Source organism: Anoplolepis gracilipes, chromosome 1 (assembly GCF_047496725.1).
Source record: "Anoplolepis gracilipes chromosome 1, ASM4749672v1, whole genome shotgun sequence".
NCBI classification, from domain to species: Eukaryota; Metazoa; Arthropoda; class Insecta; order Hymenoptera; family Formicidae; genus Anoplolepis; species Anoplolepis gracilipes.
Genome location: NC_132970.1, coordinates 5,796,945 through 5,817,394, shown reverse-complemented (window position 1 = coordinate 5,817,394; position 20,450 = coordinate 5,796,945). Strand labels below are relative to the sequence as shown.

At 37.6% G+C, this 20,450-nt stretch overlaps 1 protein-coding gene across 10 annotated transcripts in view; it reads right to left on the bottom strand.

Moving 5' to 3' along the window:
- The window catches only part of Sox102f (transcription factor Sox102F), a 155,081-nt gene that overhangs the window by 18,031 nt on the left and 116,600 nt on the right, over positions 1-20,450 (bottom strand). For all 10 annotated transcript variants that reach the window (XM_072903016.1, XM_072903070.1, XM_072903025.1 and 7 more), the window contains 2 exons: positions 17,995-18,726; positions 12,440-12,659 (listed from right to left, as the gene is read on the bottom strand). In XM_072903016.1, coding sequence (XP_072759117.1) covers positions 12,440-12,659; positions 17,995-18,726 — 952 coding nt within the window. The remainder of the gene's footprint in view (positions 1-12,439; positions 12,660-17,994; positions 18,727-20,450) is intronic.

The following is a 20,450-nucleotide window of genomic DNA, read 5'->3' as shown; positions in this document are numbered from 1 at the left end:
GGCTCGTTTAGTGTCATAATAAAGCGAGACAACCCGAATCCATATCAGAGAGCGAATAAGTTGCACGCTCGCGTGCTCCGAAACGGCTCGTTTACGCAGTGCGTGTACGTACCGTAAGCTGATATCGGTACCTTCACGGCACGGTGCGCGTTTCACAGAAGTGTGCAATATTTATCCCGGCGCTCTTGCGCTGCACTCTCGAATCTCGCGTTCCCATGCATGCGCCGAAACGTGAGAACCGAAATAAAGATTCGGACGACACAGGGGGCGCGCGACACACCAGAAATACGCACAGATTGAAACCTACCACTAACTCTGTTCCACAAAAATACATATGAACTAATTAAGACAATACATGATAATATCGTTGCTACAAAGTATATCATTATATTTTGCAGATGCATTAATTAATAAATGCATTACACAATTCTAATCTTTTTCATTTAACAGTTGGTTTCATCCAGGTTAGAGTTAATTTTAACTTTAATCTCATACTTTTTATCATTTTAGAACCGGAAAGAGACGAAAAGTTAATTACGATTAAAATTAATTGACATTAGTAAAATCAACTAGAAATAAGCTTTCAATTGGAAATTAGAATAGTTAAGTTGGCGCACAGCGGTTATATTAATAATATTCTGTATATAGAGCATTTAATTAATGTACGGTCATTGATCTTCTTATATCTTATGCAGTTCATCTCTCTCTTTCTCCGTGCGTATTGTTAAAAAATAATTAAGCCAAAGATATTAAAAAACTATAAATTATAAATTATAAATCAAGAAATAAAAATTTCAATGATATATCTCGTTTATTCGATATATATATGTATATATTTCGTATTACTTATAATTATCGTATTATATATATAATATTTTTTTTCTCCCAAAAATAAGCTATACTATATAATAAGAGAATTTGATACGCCAAAAGTTACTCTTGCGGTAGTTACATTGCATTCTTATGCAACTCTCTCTGATTAACTAAAGTACAGTTTTCGAATAGGATTGCGTCGACACAATGAAAATTATGGCCGAGTGCGACTCGAGCAAACTTGAAATTTGAACGCAATTCAATGTAGGCTCTTCTTTGCGAGACCTAAGCAGAATATTCGGGGAGGAGGGTAAAGAAAATGGAAGGAAATCACGGTGATGGCACACAGGAATGTGGCAGCTGCGGGGCTCATTCACATCCGCGCGCGGTAGAATTCTTACTACTCTGCAGCGCCCGCGGCTGCTCTTCTCACTCACTCTCTCCCTCTCCCTCTCTCTCTCTCTTTCTCTTTCTCCTTTCCACGGGGTCGCCGTCCAAGTTACAAGTATAACCCGCACTCTCAATGCTCGCCGGGTACCTACTTCCACTTCATTCTGTAGTCCTCACGATCGCTGCGAGATATATCTAGATTCAAATATTGCGGCCGAAATCCCCACTTATTGTCGCGCGCTCAATTACTCTGTTTCTGAAGTATTTCAGAACTTCAGTTACTTATTTATGGATGCGTTTAAATTGTAGATCTACAATTGTTGCTTGCTTCCACATCAGATCAATAAATAAATTTTGCATTTAAGAAATAAATATAAAAAATTGTGTAGAACTAAACATATAATAATAATAATGGTAAGATGTATTATATAGTTGAAGAAGATAGTCGCATTTTTGTTCACGACAGCGATTAAAATAATATTTTAAAAATAATAAAGTAGATCCTAGATTGAAAATAACTAATATATGTATATTTTGGACTTTATCTTTTTTCTAGGAAAAAGTTCTAGATAATCTTTACGTATAAAATTTTTTTACTTATCAATACAGAATCTTGTAATAAACTCACTTAATTTTTGTTTATAGCAATACGTATATATTTTTATATCAACGTATATATATATATATATAAAGAATTATTTGCTACCTTACAGAATTTCGTAATGACACATTTGTCAAAACTCTTTGATACTTCGCTCGTTTTACATAATTGACGACGTGATGATTCGCTAGGCAAACAAGAGTCAACTGATTAACCAAACACTAACACTTACCATCAATGACATTTCCCCCGCATTACATCAGCATCGGTGAAATAGCTCGACAAGCCGCGTCTATTCGAAGCTGGGTCATAATGCAATCGAAATATCGCTCGTGAAAGAAAAAGAAGATTAGAAGGCACTTACAGCACAGTATTTACTTTGAACTATTCTCGGCGCCGTAACAGAAACGCGCATTATATCGGCTCGATCCCAAGCAAGCTTGGGCCTTAAAAGCGCGTCTGCTCGCTCGCAGAGGAAACTGATAGCATTGATAAGTGGACACGAGAAATGCGAACAACGAGAAGCGAAATATGAAACCGAAATACGTAATGATGAAGCTTTTCACTTTCAAGGAGATTGCGACGCTTGACAATTCCAGCCGCGAACAATACGCGCGAGCTACGAAGTTGCAATGAAGACTCGAAAGAGAGAGACAATCAGTCGCGACGGTGACGGGTCGCGAAACGAAAGAAAAAAACTATCGGAGGCAGAGAGAAAGAAAAGCCAACGGATGTGTCCGAGAGAATACAATGGGCCACTGTTACGCGCTCAGTACTCTCGAACAATGCCGGCTCCCGGATTCAGTTAACAATCCGTGTCGCCAATGTGGGGGTCGTTAGATAAGAATGACGGAGGCTGTGGAGGCGCGACGGTTCACTCGAATCGTCCACAAATATTTCCGGATACATTCTCTTCCAACGAACAATTTACAATTTACATCGAAAGAGAGAAACCGGCGTAAATAATAATTATTTTATCATTTATTATTTCATCTGTGATTCTTTTGCTTGAATTCTATTGCTATCTAACGATAACATTATGTATGAGTGAGAGAAGTTCTTGTGCTCACCTTTTTTACTATTTAGCAATGTAAAAAATTATGTTCCTCTTACTACGAAGTTATGATATCGCGAAGAGAATTATATTACTTCAGAAAAAATAATTCTTACTTCATATTCATAATCTCGGTAACGACACATTATACGACAATTCTTCTTCAAACATGGACATTATTATCCGTAATGATTATATTGATCTTACTGCGCTCATTAACCACGAAGCGTCCATGAAATTTCGCCTTTAGATTAACGCTTCGTTTCACGTGTGGGGATTTAATTAAGACGGTGGTAGTTACCGATACCGCTGTTACGCGCGTGAACAATGGGGCGCATTAATGAGAAAAATAATTACGAGAAATCTTTTCGGTCGGAGAAAAATCGGATGTTGAGGAGCTGGCACAGCCAACGGCCAAGGAGGAAAGCTTCACGTAAGAGGGTACGAGTAATACTATAGTCGAGTGATCCAGACGACGTTGTGGATGTATTAGTGTGTCCGCTATTTCTTACATTTAATGCACAAAGTGCAGCTCTAAAGCCGTCCGACGATATAATTATTTCGTAATTAATATAACAGCCGTCACCTGATTAGGAGTACTCAACGGAATATCAAAAGGATATAAGCAATTTCCAAGAAAACGTGCGAGAGAAAAACGGCTTTTAACATGCGTATTTAATAATAAACTCACGTAATTTAAATGTTTGCTCGGTCGCGTTTAACCGTCCCGTTAAAAACGCCGTGGATGTTGCTTTTAATAGAAGAACAAAAAATGAAGAAAATATAATTCACATTGGAAATTGAAACAATTAAAAATTAATAATAATTCTATGGATTACATTTGGTAATATGTAATCTTATTAGACAAAAATAAAAACAAAAAAAAGGGTCTCTTGTTAATATTAACAAGTTGTTAATATTGAAGTACTAAAATCTTCTAATCTTACAATTAGAAGGTAGACATTATTATTAAAAAATTCACGACTTGAAAAATAAGAGAGAATCATACAAAAATATAATTGTGCTAAATATGACACGCCAATGTTAAATATTTATAGTGAACAGTGTATCGAAGAAAAAGAGATATCTACAGCTGAAGATAGAATGCCGTATCTAATTTTCCTCTAGCCGAAATTAATTATTACATGTTTATATTTAACGACATAATTATTTTTACGTTTATTAGAACTTTAATTAATGCTTAATTATAGCCGCTGGCAGTATAATTTCGACTAAGACGCAAAATGGTATCGACGTTAACCATTATAGTTATCGGGAAAACAGTGTATTAATCCATATTAACGGGATACTAACATTTATCTGATATTTATATTGATAATAACACTGATCGCATCTAAACTGTTACATATGAAAGAAATGTCATACGCAGCAACGTATTGGAAAATAAAACGAAGTTACGCCTTGTTACGGTTATTCAATCGAACATTGAATAACGGATCGGGTCGCTGCATTTACGGTTAAAAAATACGAAAACATACGATATATGGGCGCGTAATCGTATCGTCGATTTTTGGAGTGCAGTATTACTTCCGATATGCCGAGTATTCGAATGCACGTGTACGGAGCTGATTGAACGCGTTTTACGCCGATGGTTCCCGATCAGCTTTCGATACCTAGAACGCAGCGATCGGGTTACAAGAGTGTCGTTCTTTTTTTTTCTATCAAGCTGTAATTCAATTTTATCCGATACCGAACGCGCGCTTTTGGCACCAATAAAACTCGATTGAAACCTTCAATTATTGCAGCATCGGCATTTTCAATTTTTACGCAATTTTTAGCCGCATATGAGTTCCTGGATCAACCTGGATGTCGTGCCATTCACTAGCATATTCTCTCAGTTATGCGTAAATCCTTCAATGTTATATTTTTTTCAAGATCGGAATATATTCCTATATACATCGATAGTTTTATATAATTTTTAAAATACAGTTTGAGAATTTTAAAATATTGTTATATTCATAATTCTTTTTGTGAATGCTTTATCTTTCTGGAAGGCAATTTTGCAGCGACTAATAATATCGTCAAGATAAAAAAAGAGAGATACAGAGAAAATACAGAGAAGAGAAAAAAAGACTAGAGCTACTATTGTACAAAAGCAAGCACTACAAAAAATAACCGGAAAAGAGCAACGCGATTTGAACGAATGCCATCAGCTGGACTTAATGAGGTTAGTTGCAATTACATGCATTAGTATGACATGACGAGGATGTAGTATTGAAAAGAGATATTGAATGTACAAATCAGAAAAATGAATAGAACAAGTAGAATAGACATAGATGATAAAGAAAGAACGGATGGAGAATAGTACGGAAGGACAAAAAGAGAAGAAACAAGATTAAAACAGAGATAAAAAGAAGAAAAGAACAGGCATGAAAAATATGTTAATGATTAACAATTGCGATGCACGAGTGCAAGGTAGACTTAGAAAAATTTTATTCAGAAGAAATAATCCGCCATTATAAATTGTAAAATTCTTATCCAAACATCGTATTTAATAACTTTGACATATAGTAAACTATAACATTCTAAAAACATATCTAAACGTGTTAACATTAAGAAAAACAATTAATAGCAGTTAAAGTTCATCTGGTATTTAAAAATTAAATTTTATTAAGAGTATAATACAGTTTTCTTTTTAACATTTCTATTTCCTGCATCTATAATTTCTCTCAAGAATTTTTATACAGAAATTCCGTACAGAGATAGAGTTTGATGCATTTTGCCGTAAATTTTTGCTTGTTTCGAAAAGATTTCTCTCCTCCAGATGAGTACAATAAATTTATTTCGTCTGTTTCAGAATAAGGAGGAAGCTTGCAAAAGTTTGTCTCGCGGTGCACAAACTTCCGAAACCAGTCTTGAAACGTAGCGCGACGTCAAGTATAACACGGGTGTGCAAAGTTACGCATCGTTGCCCGACGATCAAACGGCAAACACCGTCGGCCTGCCACTCGAGTGCGGTAATTCTTTGATCGCTCGAAAAGATACACCGACCCAGACCGACGTGGCGGCACGGCCTCCCTCCCCCGTCCGGACGAATCAAGCGGGGGCGAACTGAACGGAAGGAAGATAGGTGTTTGCGCGCGGATGCCCGCGTAAGTCGACGTCTCTCGCTCAAAAAGCGAACGAAGAGGTAAAGGCGGAAACGCGACCGCGCTCATTTAACCTGTTTAACGGCAGACCGAATCACGCTCTGCAAAAATCGACGATGCGTCGCGATGATAACGCACACTTTGCGGAAGCTTCGTTAGCGGAGGGTACATTGTAGCAGCGAGCATCATTAATGATATGCGATAACGAAACAAGTTGCTTTAAAATAATAATCAAACAGTCCTCTTTTTTTATATCTCCTAAAAAAATATTATAAAAGTAATTTCTTTTAAACGCAGTGTTTTTTTTTTTTTTTTTTTTTTTTTTTTGTATATGCAAAATTATTTTCCATTTTCCATAGAAATCGAGTTAATTTTTGGCTGTTTCCGTATGATTGTACCGTAACATATTTCATCTCTTAATGATGATTAATCCAAACAAATCATTTCTCATAAATACAATACAATATGTAACAAGATATTTAATGATACGCTAATGATAATCTAAGTGCTTGTAATACTCAGGCTATTACCAGCAATAATCGCTAATTATGCAAGATGGTTTACGTACCATTATCGGATAAATGCAGAAGTAATAAATTTGTCATTGATTTTCCTCGTTTTGATACACATACACATGCATAGTCGTGACGTGCGTATGCCGATCGCAATAGCCGTGATACTATCGTGCGATTCTCTTTGTAGCCGCTCGCGCATGAGGTAGACTCGCGAGCAAAAAAAGAAAAACAAATGTTGGAGTTGGGGTGCCTGCATATAACGGCAACAAAAACACACGTTACGTAAATATGTAGAACGGGGGACACACTTTTGTTCGTCGGTATGGTCCACACACAGTTTCCACAGGCTTTCGTGCATGTTTCTATGTGTATATATGTACGTGTTTCTCTGTGTATATATATATATATATATATATGTATGTGTTTGAATACGTGTACACATTACCAGCTTCGTGGTCAATACGGATTTTACGAGCGGCGATGCGATGTGTTTCAGAGGGCGGACGCTCGGATGCGTTTGATACAATATATAAGCAATGAGATGCGCGGGGGGGGGGGAGGGGGAGAGCAACAAGGGTAGAGAAGAAAGAGGAGCAGGGACGCGCGGAGGTCGATAGCGCGCGGGAGGTCACACAAAGTAGCATTCTATTGACAGAAAGCCCGGCGCTCTCTCGGGTCCGCCGGTGATTATACTTGGTGATCATATCGCTCGCGTATTGACAAACAGTGATACGCAAAGAGAAAGGAGAGAGAGACAGAGAGAGAGAGAGAGAGAGAGAGAGAGAAAGAGAGAGAAAGCGAGAGACAGAGAGATACACAAAGAATCATCCCCCAATACCTCCTCCCCCAGGTCACGGCAATTCCCTCTTATTTCCACTGTCCATAACTGTTGTCTCCCGCCTACCTCTCTTTCTCTCTTTATCTCTCCCCTTCGGCTATTTCACCGCGGTCCTCCCCGCCGGATCGCGGGGGTGGTCGTGCCTGCGGTTGCGTCTCGTGCACCGGTGCACACACAGCCCGCCCACCGACGGTCCACAATGCACTGCTAATTCCCATAAAGCGCCGGCCGATACGCAAATGGACAAACGGATATGGACGTATATATGCACGCGCGGATATACGGCAGCGCACGCACGTTCTCCCCCGTCAACCCCGTCGCTCTTGATGCGCGAAACGCGATACTCCCGTATAGCTTTGCCCCGCCTTTGTAGACCATGTTGTCGCGCGTAATAACGATATTGTTGTTCATTGAAACATATGTGTGTATCTGTAAATATATATACACGAGAATATATGTTTTTTACAATATATTAGTGTGTATTAGTATATATAGTTTTCTCTGAAATTGCATTTGAGTTAAAAAAACGCTTATTTGTCGGTGGACTTCGTTCACTGTTACACATTTATGTAATATTTTCCTCGATAGATTGTTCGATAGTCTCGGATCTCGGGTTGAATGAATTTAACAAACATGTTGCTTTATGTTACGGCCTGAAATCGTTGGCGGATAATAATTACAAGTCCATAGGCATTTACATAATTATATATCTTAATGAGATATATAACGAATGTGTGCCGAATACAATTATATCGTTAATCATCCCAAGGCATGCACATTCCGATCGTTCGCGCATTTTTTTATCGGAACACTTATTATTACCGTCACTAAACCTCCTTGAATTACTTTTAAAGCAGACTTTGTTATCAAGTATACATATAATTTACTCGTTAAATACCTTCATTAGTATATAATAATACACATAAACTATTACACGTAACACTACACGTAAAAATTTTAAATTAAATATACTCAAGTTTTTCGCGGAAAACACAAATCTGTTTCGACTAAACTGTTTAAATTGAGGAATAAAATTTGCAATCACGAGCTTTTTTTCAAATCATACGTAAAGATGTTCGCATGCATTATTTCATGCATGTAGATATTTCATTGATAGTATACACGGCAATCATACGCACACACACACGTGTTATATATATATTAAAATTCTGATTAAAACATATAAAAGTAGTAGCAGTGAAATGTATTAATGTACTAATTTTACACGCAGCTGCGTCGCGTGTTTGGCAGGTTGGTAATTTATGAGAAACGAAAATTTATTCCAGAGAAATATATGCCAGAGGAGATAATTTGCTTTCTGCGTACGCCCGCAAGAGGATAAATTTCGTTCGCAAAGAGACTGCTGCTTGAATATACTCACAAATATCTTTTTAACCAAGTGAAAAACAAACTTTTTTGGCTATTGTTTTTTTTTTTTTTTTTTTCACAAGTGTACTTTTGTACGAGATATATTGATTATTCGTTATTGTTCGTTCAAAGAAACTGCATTTTGCTGATAGGTAGCAAAATGCCGACACACGTGGTATACGCGAAAGCGCGATCGAAACTGCCTTCTTCGATGTAAGAAAATACGTCCGGGGAGAGAAAGTTTGCGGTGCAGCAGGTCGACTGTGATCAAACTACTGGGCGTGACAGTATATACCCCTGTTGCTGCTGCAGGTGCAACCGAACGCACAGGTAGGACTGCGAAAGCGCCTCAAGGTAGAGGGGAACGCAATCCTTGCCGCCCACGCGCGATCGGTCTGTTTGTTCGCCAGAAAACGGTGATGCGTAGAATAAAGAGAAACATATATATATGTGTGTGTGTATATATATGTACATACAAAGTACAAAAAGGTAGAAGAGAAAGGTAGAAAAGGAGGGAGACCAGAGACTAGAGACCGAAGAGAGCGTGCGGGTTCTGTCGCTGGCTACGCGATCGCGCACACCTGTGCCAACGTAGCACAGCGTCGCATAACAGGTGGAAAGGTAACAGAGAGACACACCAGGAGGAGAGAACGAGAAAGAGAGAGAGAGAGAGAGAAAGAGAGAGAGAGAGAGAGAGAGAGGGGGGGAGAGAGAGAGATCCCCACTCGACCCCGAGTCTGCCAACTCGAACATTACTATACGCCCTCCACGATCCAAGAGGAGGAGAACATCGAGACTACCGCCTTCCTCCTACGTTTTCTCGTGGCCTCTCTATCTCTCTTCTATCGCCTTTTTACTTTATCTATTTCTCTCTGTCCTTTTCTCTCTCTATCTCGCTTCTATCTCGCACGTTCGTGTCTAAGTTTCTCCTGCCAGTCCCTGTCGCCCCCGCATCTCTTCTTTCCTTCCCACCTTCCCTCTTCCTTCACCCCCCTTTACGCTTGTCCACAGTGCCTCCGCTGCACTTCCGCTTTAACGTCGACTAACTCGAGGCGCCTGGCGCGCAAACGCCACCGACACAAACACATTTCCACTCCGCGCCGATGAAATGGCGGACGAAAGAATGTTCTCCACCATGGGTTCGTCTAAGACATTCTTATGAAGATTGATCGAGGCGACGTGTGAATAATATCTTTTATAGATCTATTTACGATGATCGGCCAATGTAATACCGGCATATATATGTTTCAATTATCTTGCAACCAGACATATTAATTGATTATTGTATAGATAGGCTACTTGCAGGTTCTTAAAAAATTTTCCAGATTTAAAAAATTTTTAACTGAAATTGTTATATAATAATTAACATATATCAATCACACAAGGAGACGTGAGGAAATCTCACTACCGGTACATTTATTCTTCTTCGCGTGGATAGGAGCTCTTTCTCTATCTTCCTTTATCCTTCCCCTTTCTATCATTAAAAACGTTATTACAGGTATTATGCGTCTCTCGATTGCGGATTTCTTCAATTATTAGTGTAATTGCAAATGATCGTAATAATTTCTAATTCCACTGGCTATCTCTCTTTCTTCTTCTCTCGCGTGATTAATTATTATCTAATTATTTAATATTAACGGTATTCTTACGCGTGAGAGCTATATTCACAAATGTTATTCAAATATTTTCACGTTATTAATCATAAATTTCACAAAAAAACATTATATATTAATACACTATAGATTCTCGTAAATATTTTTTTACAAGAATGTACTCGTTTAAAAAAATTATGAACGTGTAATACGTGTGTTATGTCACCATGTCAAGTATGTTTAAAAGTTCAGAGAAACATTTTTATAAATTGAAGAGCTAAATTATAATTCCAAATTTGGTTAAATCTAATTCTAAAATTATTTTGCTCCTTTGAAGGAATATAATTTGTTAGTGTAAAAAATAAAACTTATTATTGTATCATTAACTTTTCTATTTGGAATTTCATATAAAGAATTATTGATTTCATCTATAAGCATAATAGCCAGTTTGTTATAAAAAAAAATTCACAAATTGTAATTTTTTTTGTTGCATATATTGTATCTTTATTTGTGTTATGAACATAACAAATATTATATGTGCCAGCAATCCGTCCGCCGTGTTCTTTCTTATGGATCGTGACATAGGCCGCCCGCGAGATCTCAAGAATAACTCAAGGGTTTGTTGTTTATCCGCTTCACGGATGTTGTTACCGCTCCCGAATTCCGTATATTAATGTTCAGGTATATGGTTCTCTTTACCTGCCGCGCGCGCATGACGGATATTTACACGAATGCATTCGTAGAATTTCGCCGGCGGGCAAATTTAGCGGGACATCGTGGAAGAAACATCTTTTCCACAGCACGTAAATGACTGGCATAATAACGGTAATACACGTTGGGCATTATCTGCACGCGCTCGCATTTTTGCGGGCAGACAGGTTCCTCCGGTCTCCCGCGATTCCTTCGAGCGGCGACGGAGACAGCGGCGTGGTTGCGGCTGTTGTGTTTCGCCGCAGCCACGCGATGACCCACGCTTTTTAAGACCGCGCGAAGAGTATCGAGTCATCGCCGCGAAGGCGATACTAATCTCGACGCGGTTATCGAATCCGATACGCAGACCGGAGCGATTTCAATGAGATCCCATTGTGCCCCAACGCTCGTGTCTGATGGCGCGATCGCAAATTGCATTCTAGCGTGATGCAGACGCATCAAAGGTGTACTGTTACTCGCCGAGGTGCAACGGACTCGCCGTTATTAGTACGGTAATATCGCAGGGAGAGAGAAAGAAAAAGAGAGAAAGAAAGAAGTCTTGACGTTATTGTCAGGAACATCGCAGGGATGCTTTTAAGCGGAAGAATACGGCCCGACATTCCAATGACGCGGGAAGAAACGCATGTAAAATTTTTAAGTTGTTTGCAGAGAAAGGCATAGCATCGTGCATTAGCGAACATTATGAATTATTCTATGATCTTCTAGGAGTCGCGAGGTGGTCACGCATACTTCGCTTCATCGCGCGTGGCATCTTTTTAAACGGGAAAAAACGTTAAACTAGTAACGGCATTCACTGATCACATCGCGAGGAAACTTGGGTTTCTCTTATTTTTCTGCTGTTGCTTGTGATATCTGTCCGACCGCGATTCAACCGCGTAATTACGATTCCACAGTAATCGATGCACTTTCTCTCGTCAATCAACATGCGCTAGCTAACGATTTGTATTGAGACACAGCTCGATCCGTCGTTCGCTATTTCGTCACCGTTATAGCCACGTGCGGCACGCATTCTATTTTTTTCCCTTATTAATCGTAAACGATATCCTGCATGGCATTACGTAACTAGATATATTGATCGGTGCACCTGTCACAATTCTATCATTATCTGTCATAATATACGTTGCAACAACAATTTCTATTATTCGATCATCTACTTCCTACTCCTTTAATTACATTCCGTAATAAGGAGAATTTTATTATTTTCTGGTAACTTAATTTATGATAATTTGTATATTTTAATTTTAATTATAATTCAATATATCTTAGGACCTCAATATTTTTATTAAAAATAATTTAATATTTTTTACAAAGTAGCACGGTGAATTTTTTGAGCACTCTATAATCTTACTTCTTAATCTCTAGTCACTCATTGTCAGTATAAATCCGGTATTGTATTTACATAATTCGATTACGCCTTATATGCAGATATACCATGGGGATTACTTACCTTCGATTGATCCTGCTGTTGCAGCAATTGCTCCCTGATTAATTGTAGCTGCAGAATCATCTCCGATAGTCGGCGTTCCTTCTCAGCGAAACTCTCGGCGCATAGGACCCTATGAAGGGCCGCTACGCCGTCTTGTTGTACCTGCGCCTCCGTGTTTGCTATCCTTCCGGCATCCGGGGGCGAGAGTGCTACGTTATTTGCTACGGTTGTTGTGACTCCGCTGTAACATATGCATTTCAGTCACGGTCAATTTTATTCAATCAAATAAAGAGAAAACGAGAGAAAGCGAGGCATTTGTTAAGCGCTCTGAGATTATATTTTCTTCAGGGTTTAAAAAGTGCGACTGTAAAACAAGTATGATAAATATACAAACAAATTATAAAAATTTTAAAGTTTTATTAATGGAGTACCTGAGCAATTAAATATTAATTATTATTCATAAATAAATTTTAAAAATTTGTATTAGAGTTATCAAAATAAATAAAAATAGAAGCTAGCAGAGAGCAAAGCTTTCTCTGCTTCATTTTAACTAATGTAAAAACTGACTTTATATGTTAGAAAATTTTCTCTATACATATATCTATATTGTTAATAATGATTACAATTCCAAAATCCAAAATAGGTATCAAGAATATTCGCTGATGTGTAAAAGACGTTTCTAGATCATGAGAGAGAAAGAGAGAGAGAGAGAGATAAAGAAGAAGAAGAAGAAGGGAGATGGCTTCCAGTGTATTAAGTCAGAACCGGATGGTGATGGTCGCGTACGCGATGCTAGAAGCCAGGTGAATAATAGATGAGTCGCGGCCGCGCAATCTCGACGGGGCGAGTGTTTGCGTCCGTGATGGGGTACCCATCAATCCCCCTTCCCGTTCCCTCGTCCGTATCCCGGCCTTCGAGCGCTCGCCCAGAACCTGCCTCGAGCCTCTGCGCCTTTATGTCGGAGAAAATGGTCCGCGAATAAGTGATACAGGCCTATTGTGCGACGCTTAGGAGACACAAGTCGGACAAAGACTGCGTGAACGAGGAGGTGGACGAGGGTAAACCATGTTGACAACGAGAAAGTCTATGCTGCGAAAAATATAGGCCAGCATCTTCAGTTTAGCGAGCTTCAGCATGATTACTCTCATGACAAGGGTCAACGATTAAAGTTATACCTGATGACACGAAACAAGTGTTTAAATTATTTATTGATTTTCGAGTGTCTGGCACATCTCATATTTTTTCTTTACTTATTACTAGCAATCGATTTTTGTTTATTTAATATTTTCCGATTTTCAATAAATCTCGTCTTGACTTTTTAAATTAGGAATTAAATTTTTTACAGCTAGTAGCTGGGTAATTAAAAGTTTTAATGTTTTAAATATATTATATATCAATCCGTTATATTAATAAGTTTTCTTCTAGATGATTAATGTCAGATATTAAAATAGAAAAATATATAGAATGAAATATTTACTCAATTTAATTTGAAAGATAATTAATTAAAATTAATTAAACTGTGATATTTAAATATTTTCTGAGCATTTAAATCTTTTTTCTCGTTTCTTTCCTCTTTCTCTCTCTCTCTCTCTCTCTCTCTCTCTCTCTCTCTCTCTCTCTCTCTCTCTCTCTCTTTCTTGTGCAATAGGCAGCTAACGAATGCGCGCATCCGGCTTCCGCGAAAAAGCTTTAATTCTACACAAACTTTCTTTAGTCTGATAATGATGATATAACTCGGCAACGGATTTCGTTTGTGCTTATTATTAATGGCTTTGAAAATAAAGAAAAAAAGCTTTTCTCCTTGTTATTATTATCGGATGTTAAGACACTTGAAGGGCTTAATTTCAGCGCGAGCCAAGATAAATGATCGTTTCATCTCTTTTGTGTTACGTATACTGTACACTGCGTATACAATATACTCTCATGTGCACACATTAACGGACGGGAATGTATGATAAATTGATGGCACATCAATCCCGATCCAGTGGATCGTAGATAAAGTCAATAAGAATAAAGAGATTTTCGCACCTCGTACCCCGCAAGGACTCACACGTGAGATCTTGATGAGAAACGTTCGATTTATAGCAGTACTTCGTCAAAACTACGGTTGGTATCATTAAATATAACTGTCGATAATTATATGTCTACGGTGCAAGAATCAATCGACGCAATTAATCAATTATTCTGTAATATGTATAAATCACCAAGCTATCTATATTTTATTTGTTTTTTTCCCGATTTTGATTTATCTTGAAATAAAAACATCCTTATTTTGTGTGATCCATTGAATAAAATCCTAATAAATTTAATAATATATCTGCTGTATTTCTAAAATCTAACTTTTGAAAAAATGATTCTACACATTTTTATAATATATCTTAGTAAGTTATTCATGCCTTAATAGCATTATGCTATTAAACTGACTGCCGATGAAAGTTTTTATCGACGTCGTCAATCTCTTCGTTACCAAAAATATCAGTTTTTTATGTATCTCGAAGTTATCGCCGGTCCATAATGCGACGGTTACTCCACGGGTTTTTATTCAATACCGGCTATATTTAGAATAGCCAAGAGCTAATGTACATCTCGATATTTTCGTCCACCCTATAACTCTATTTGCTACTCACTCGTATCTTCAAATGCTGCTCGTGCGTGCTCATAATACGATTCGCGCGCGCGATACGTCAGTGATGCATATACGATGTACGGATTCGAGACGCTTTATGTAACAATGTTGTTACAGTTGTTTGTACGTTCCGCCGAATTTGTTGCAAATGCGTAAATTTGTACAAATTTGACACATCATCGGGTCGTACCTTAATTCCCAACTTATCTTCGCGAAAAAGAAAATTGACATTATTAAAGATAGTAATTTTTCCTAGTTCATTGCTAAATAATAAATTGATCCAACTTCCAATGGAAACTAATTTTAATTAAGTGTATTCGATATTACATGTATATGCATATTATACAGATACAATTATGTGTCATGATAATAACATCGTGAGCATTGGCCGTATATTTTTAAATCATTCGTGTTATTTCGATATACGCGAAGTCAGATTGAACATGCTCCAAAAAGAAGTTGAACGTCAACGTAAGTGCACGTTGTACTGTTGGCTGAATTTTTGAAGAATCTTGGCCCGCCGTTCTTCTGCTCGATGTAGGCAGCAAACTGGCACAGTTCTTGTGCTACCGCTTTTCCACGTTGCCAAGTTCACTCGTTTGCTTTCAATGACTCCATGTCAACATAGGACACGTTGCGCTGCATATTATCTATACTTTTTGCAAAGAGAATTCTGCTATTCTATTGTTATTTATTCTGCGTGCAGTTTTGCCAGGTATTATTCCGCGCGAACCTACTGTCGTAATAGCAGAGATATGTAAGGTCTTCTTGTGTGAATATTAACACTCTTATGATTCAGAAAAAATAACATGGAAGTTCGTGATACAATTTGATCGTAATTATATTACAAACGTTTGCGTAAATGCTCCATTAAATCAGGTAATTCTAATTTAAAAAATTTTAAATGCACAATACATGCGTCGCAATAGTATTGCGGGATAATAGCAAATATAAAAGTATAATTTTATAATAGCACTATCATAGTGCTACCATGCCATCGTTTATGACGCATAAGAATCGCAATTAGTCACGCGCAAACAATTTACGCTCTATATTCTCGACTTTGATATTGTGTATGAATCGATTTGATACTAAAATATAAAAAAATCGTCTGAATTATGAGTTACTGATCAATGACGTAACCAATTAATTCATTGATGGACCTGATTATAGAGCAACTATTATTCATGTAAAATAATCGTTTAAACGTGTACGTATATACTTGTCATAGATTTTCTCAAGATATTTAATCCGCACAATTGTAGTATATAACAATGTAATATCAATAAAAAAATATATATTATGCGGCGATGAAAATGTATTAAAAATACCTTAAAAAATTAATTGCAGAAACAGTGTCCAATAGTTTCATTAAATTTTCATGAAAGCATATGCATACAAAAAAACAAAAATTGATCTCTTTCATTTTTTATTTGATAATATCGTTTTGAGTTGTTTTATCGCTGACGTTATACTGTTTTTTGTTCTTGGGTTACTGGTCATTGTCAACTGAATGTACGGCAATAGAGATCTATTTCAAAAGACCGCTAAGTTGGCCTTATGGTTTCGGGACAATAGTCCCTTTTAGGACCCGCCCGATCGTTAGTTGCATGTTACCGCATTCAAGATACCAGGCCTTGTGAATGTTGAAGCAAGAAACGACACAGTGGTCTTTTCTTTCAGAAAACAAAATTATAGCTGCCGTTCTAATTTCCGGCGATAATATCGTATGATGGAGAATGTGAGATATCATTGTAAATTGTATTCGAAGAATGTATATATCGATAATTTTACAAACTAAATTTAAAAGTTCGTTTTTTTTAAGCATTCATCTTTTAATCCAAGAGATTTTAATTTATTTTTTAATGCACACAAAAATATACAATTTTTTTTATTGTTTAAACATATTTGATTAAAGATCAAAATTTATTAAAAACGACAATTACTATGTTCCAAAATATTCTTATTAAATAACCGAGATAATTGTAAGTAAGTATTAACATGATAGCAACATGTAAAAAATTATTTTATAAAAACAATAATTTATAATTGCGTTTACAGATCAATTTTCTTTGTTAAAATTAAGATTATATTTAAGTGAATATTTGTATTCTTCGATTACATAATCGGTAGCAATTAAATTAGTCGAAAGCAAAAATTGTCATAAGCTCATAAAAGAATTGCAAAAGCCACATCCGCCTCTGAGATATTTGCCATTATATTATATTAATCAGTTATGTAAAGTGGGAGAGATATGATAACCTCGGCGACACGGTGGCGCATTATGATATTGCAACAGAGTAGTGCACTGTTACAATGTCGATCGAACAAGTATCGAATATAATTAACATGACATATAAGTTACGTAAGAGACGCTTATCGAGATACGTCGCATGAATTGCACTAATCGTTTGAGACTGAACGACCGGGAAAATAGGAAGAAGTTCTATAAGAAGAGTAAGGTGTTATCCTTTCTTATCATTCAGGGAATATTTCTTGACTGCGCTAATAAAAGCTTTTGATAATTAAAAAATTTGATACAATAATAAAAATAATAAAAAAATTTGATATAATAATAGCATATCAAAAATCCTAACAATTTAAAAATAGAAGTAATTTTCTTTGGAATTTATTAGAAATGAGATAAAGAAATATATTTTTTAATACGAATATACAGCAGAGTTATACAACAATTATACAACGAATGTATAATATGAATTAATATCCAAATACATTTATATGTATAATGGAATAAGAGCTATCAAATTTATCTTTCTTCTCGTTCATTTTTTATTTTGCTTAAAGCTGTACGATAAAAATGTTTTTTTTTTTTTTTTTGTAATTTTCTCATTTAGACAATTAAGAATGGTGAAAGAAGGGTAAAATAAGAATCTTATGTTTTGCCCACCCTACAATTTCTATTTCAATATATAATATCACCTGGACTAACCTATGTGCATTGTGGCCAGTTGGTGTCGAGGAGAGCGGCGGTGACGTCCGCCTACCATTAGTGGTATCGTCCTGGATAGATAGGGACTCACTGTTCATCTTGCACGTTAACCTTTTAAGAACGTCGTCCATGGATCTCTTGCTGCCCGCGGCGGCGGGGCCGCTTCCGTTATTATTGTTGTTATTGTTGTTTTGGGTGACGGTATTGTTGTTGTTGTTGTGATGAGGATGATGAGGATAGTAAGAGTCGACGGAGAGGAGGGTGGGTGGCGAGCCGCACTCTGAGGAACTCGCCGGTTCCAATACACCGCCCGACGATGACGACGTGTTTGTGTGGTGATGATGATGATGATGGTGATGGTGATGGTGATGATGGGGATGATACGGCGCGAGGGTGTCCTGGTTCGACAGGAACAGCAACCTCTGCCGCTTGGCTGTCCGTAGGGAATTTAACGAGGGCGACGGCGAGTCGCGCAGATCCGGCTCGCTGGTGGTCGCCGGTGACGAACAACCCGACGACTCGCACTCGCCGCCTCTCTGATGGGAGTAGCACTCTTCGATATCGACGGGGGTGGCGGCACCCTCCTCACCGACGGTTGCCTCACCGCCGGAACCGGCCACCGGCGAGGTCGTGTCTTCCTCCTCCTCGTTAGCGCCTGCCACTGTACCCGTACCGCCCCCGCCCTCCGATAGCTTCGTTGGTGGCGACTTCCTCTTTGAGGACATCCTCAGTCTGCAACACAAGCAAAAGACTGCTAAGTTTTTTTCTTTTTTTTCTTTTTATAGTGTTAACAGCTATTGCTTGATTGCGATGTATACTAGGAAGCAAGGGCGGGGGGGAGAGGATTGTTGACGTTAGAAACGCCGATCGTCAAATGTTCTTTACACGCTTGAAGATACAACTTGTTTTTTTATATATTATATATAAATGATTGTCTAAAATGTCAGATATTATTTATTGAACACTTTATCAATCTTTCTTTTATTGATAATGCGAAAGAATAGTGGAATAAACTTCAACATCTTTAGGTGCAAGACCAGAGCAAGCGACGAAACGACGCGACGCTACTCCTTACGTCATTCGGACGTCCCCGGCGGGCGCGACGTCTAAACTATCTGCCATCTGGCGCGGAGTTAATTTAGACACGGACTATCCCAAGTTCGTCCATTCATTTCCGTCTACAAATTACCAAATCTAAATTCAAATCGCGCGATCGACCAGTCGTTTCCCGATTCGGCGACAGCATCGTCGTCAAAGATATCGGCAAACCGAGGAGTGACAGTTACATAACCGGGCACGAGGTATAATAATGCGCAATTATCGGACGAAAATTATTGTTGCGCCCGCTGTCATGTCGCAATGATCTTCCCATTAATCGACGCGAGATTTCATTAATGGACTGACCGAGAGACGCGATGAACAAACCAAAAGAGAGAGAGAAAGGAAGAGAAAGAGAGAAAGCTACGTTGGTTGATTATCTTCCACTGGCCAATGCGAGCGAGGTTGCGAGGTCAGGAACGAGTGCGGCTCGCGGTTTCGTTGATCGGCGCTCAATGAAAAGTGAGATAAACCTTAACCGCATTTCGGGCAGCACACAGACTTTAACACGGTGAAAGCTTTTCATTTCCGAGAAAAGTAATTTGTTTGATAAAAAAAGCTAACATCTTAAATCCTTGATTTTTCCGACTTTTTCTTGAAATCTGTTTTCCAAGTCGTATTTCAATTTTCAGATTTATAATACGAAATATTGTGTTGAACAAGTGTGAAATTTGTATTAAATTTGTATTACGCTTTTCACTTAAAACAATCGAGCATTTCATTCAACAACGCGTCAATGTCTCTTATTAATGCGTTTGATCTACATTTTTAAGCTACACGATTGATGTGCAGAGGTAAAGTGCATTGCGTATATATGTCAAAGATAATGACTTTTAGACGTAAACGACTTTTCAACCCAAGGAAACGCGCTTTATATGTCGCTTTACATTCAAAATCGTCTCGTAATGTATATAATTACAGGGAGAGATTTATTACTGCGCGTTACGCGGACATTTGTTAGTCACATAATGGAGAACGATTTACGGTGCTGAAAATGCCGCATACATCTTCTCGGAACATGGGGAAAGGAAGGGGGGAACAATATATCATAAAGTTATGAAATATATAATGATATCGCGGCTGTCATCGGCCATCACCTTAGACTGCTATAACTGTATTGCGAAGATAAAGATAATATTTATGTGATGCGTTGTGCGTAAAAAGATCTACATATAAGATCCTTCCTCACAATATATGTGAATTTATCGATCAATTAAAGAGACATATTAAATATAAACTGTATGCGTGATTATATATATACGTACTAATTTAGATCACCGCTTAATCTGACGAATCAATTTAATGTTTTAAACAAGAATATTAAGATGTTTTTAGCCAATAATATAAAAAAAAGTATA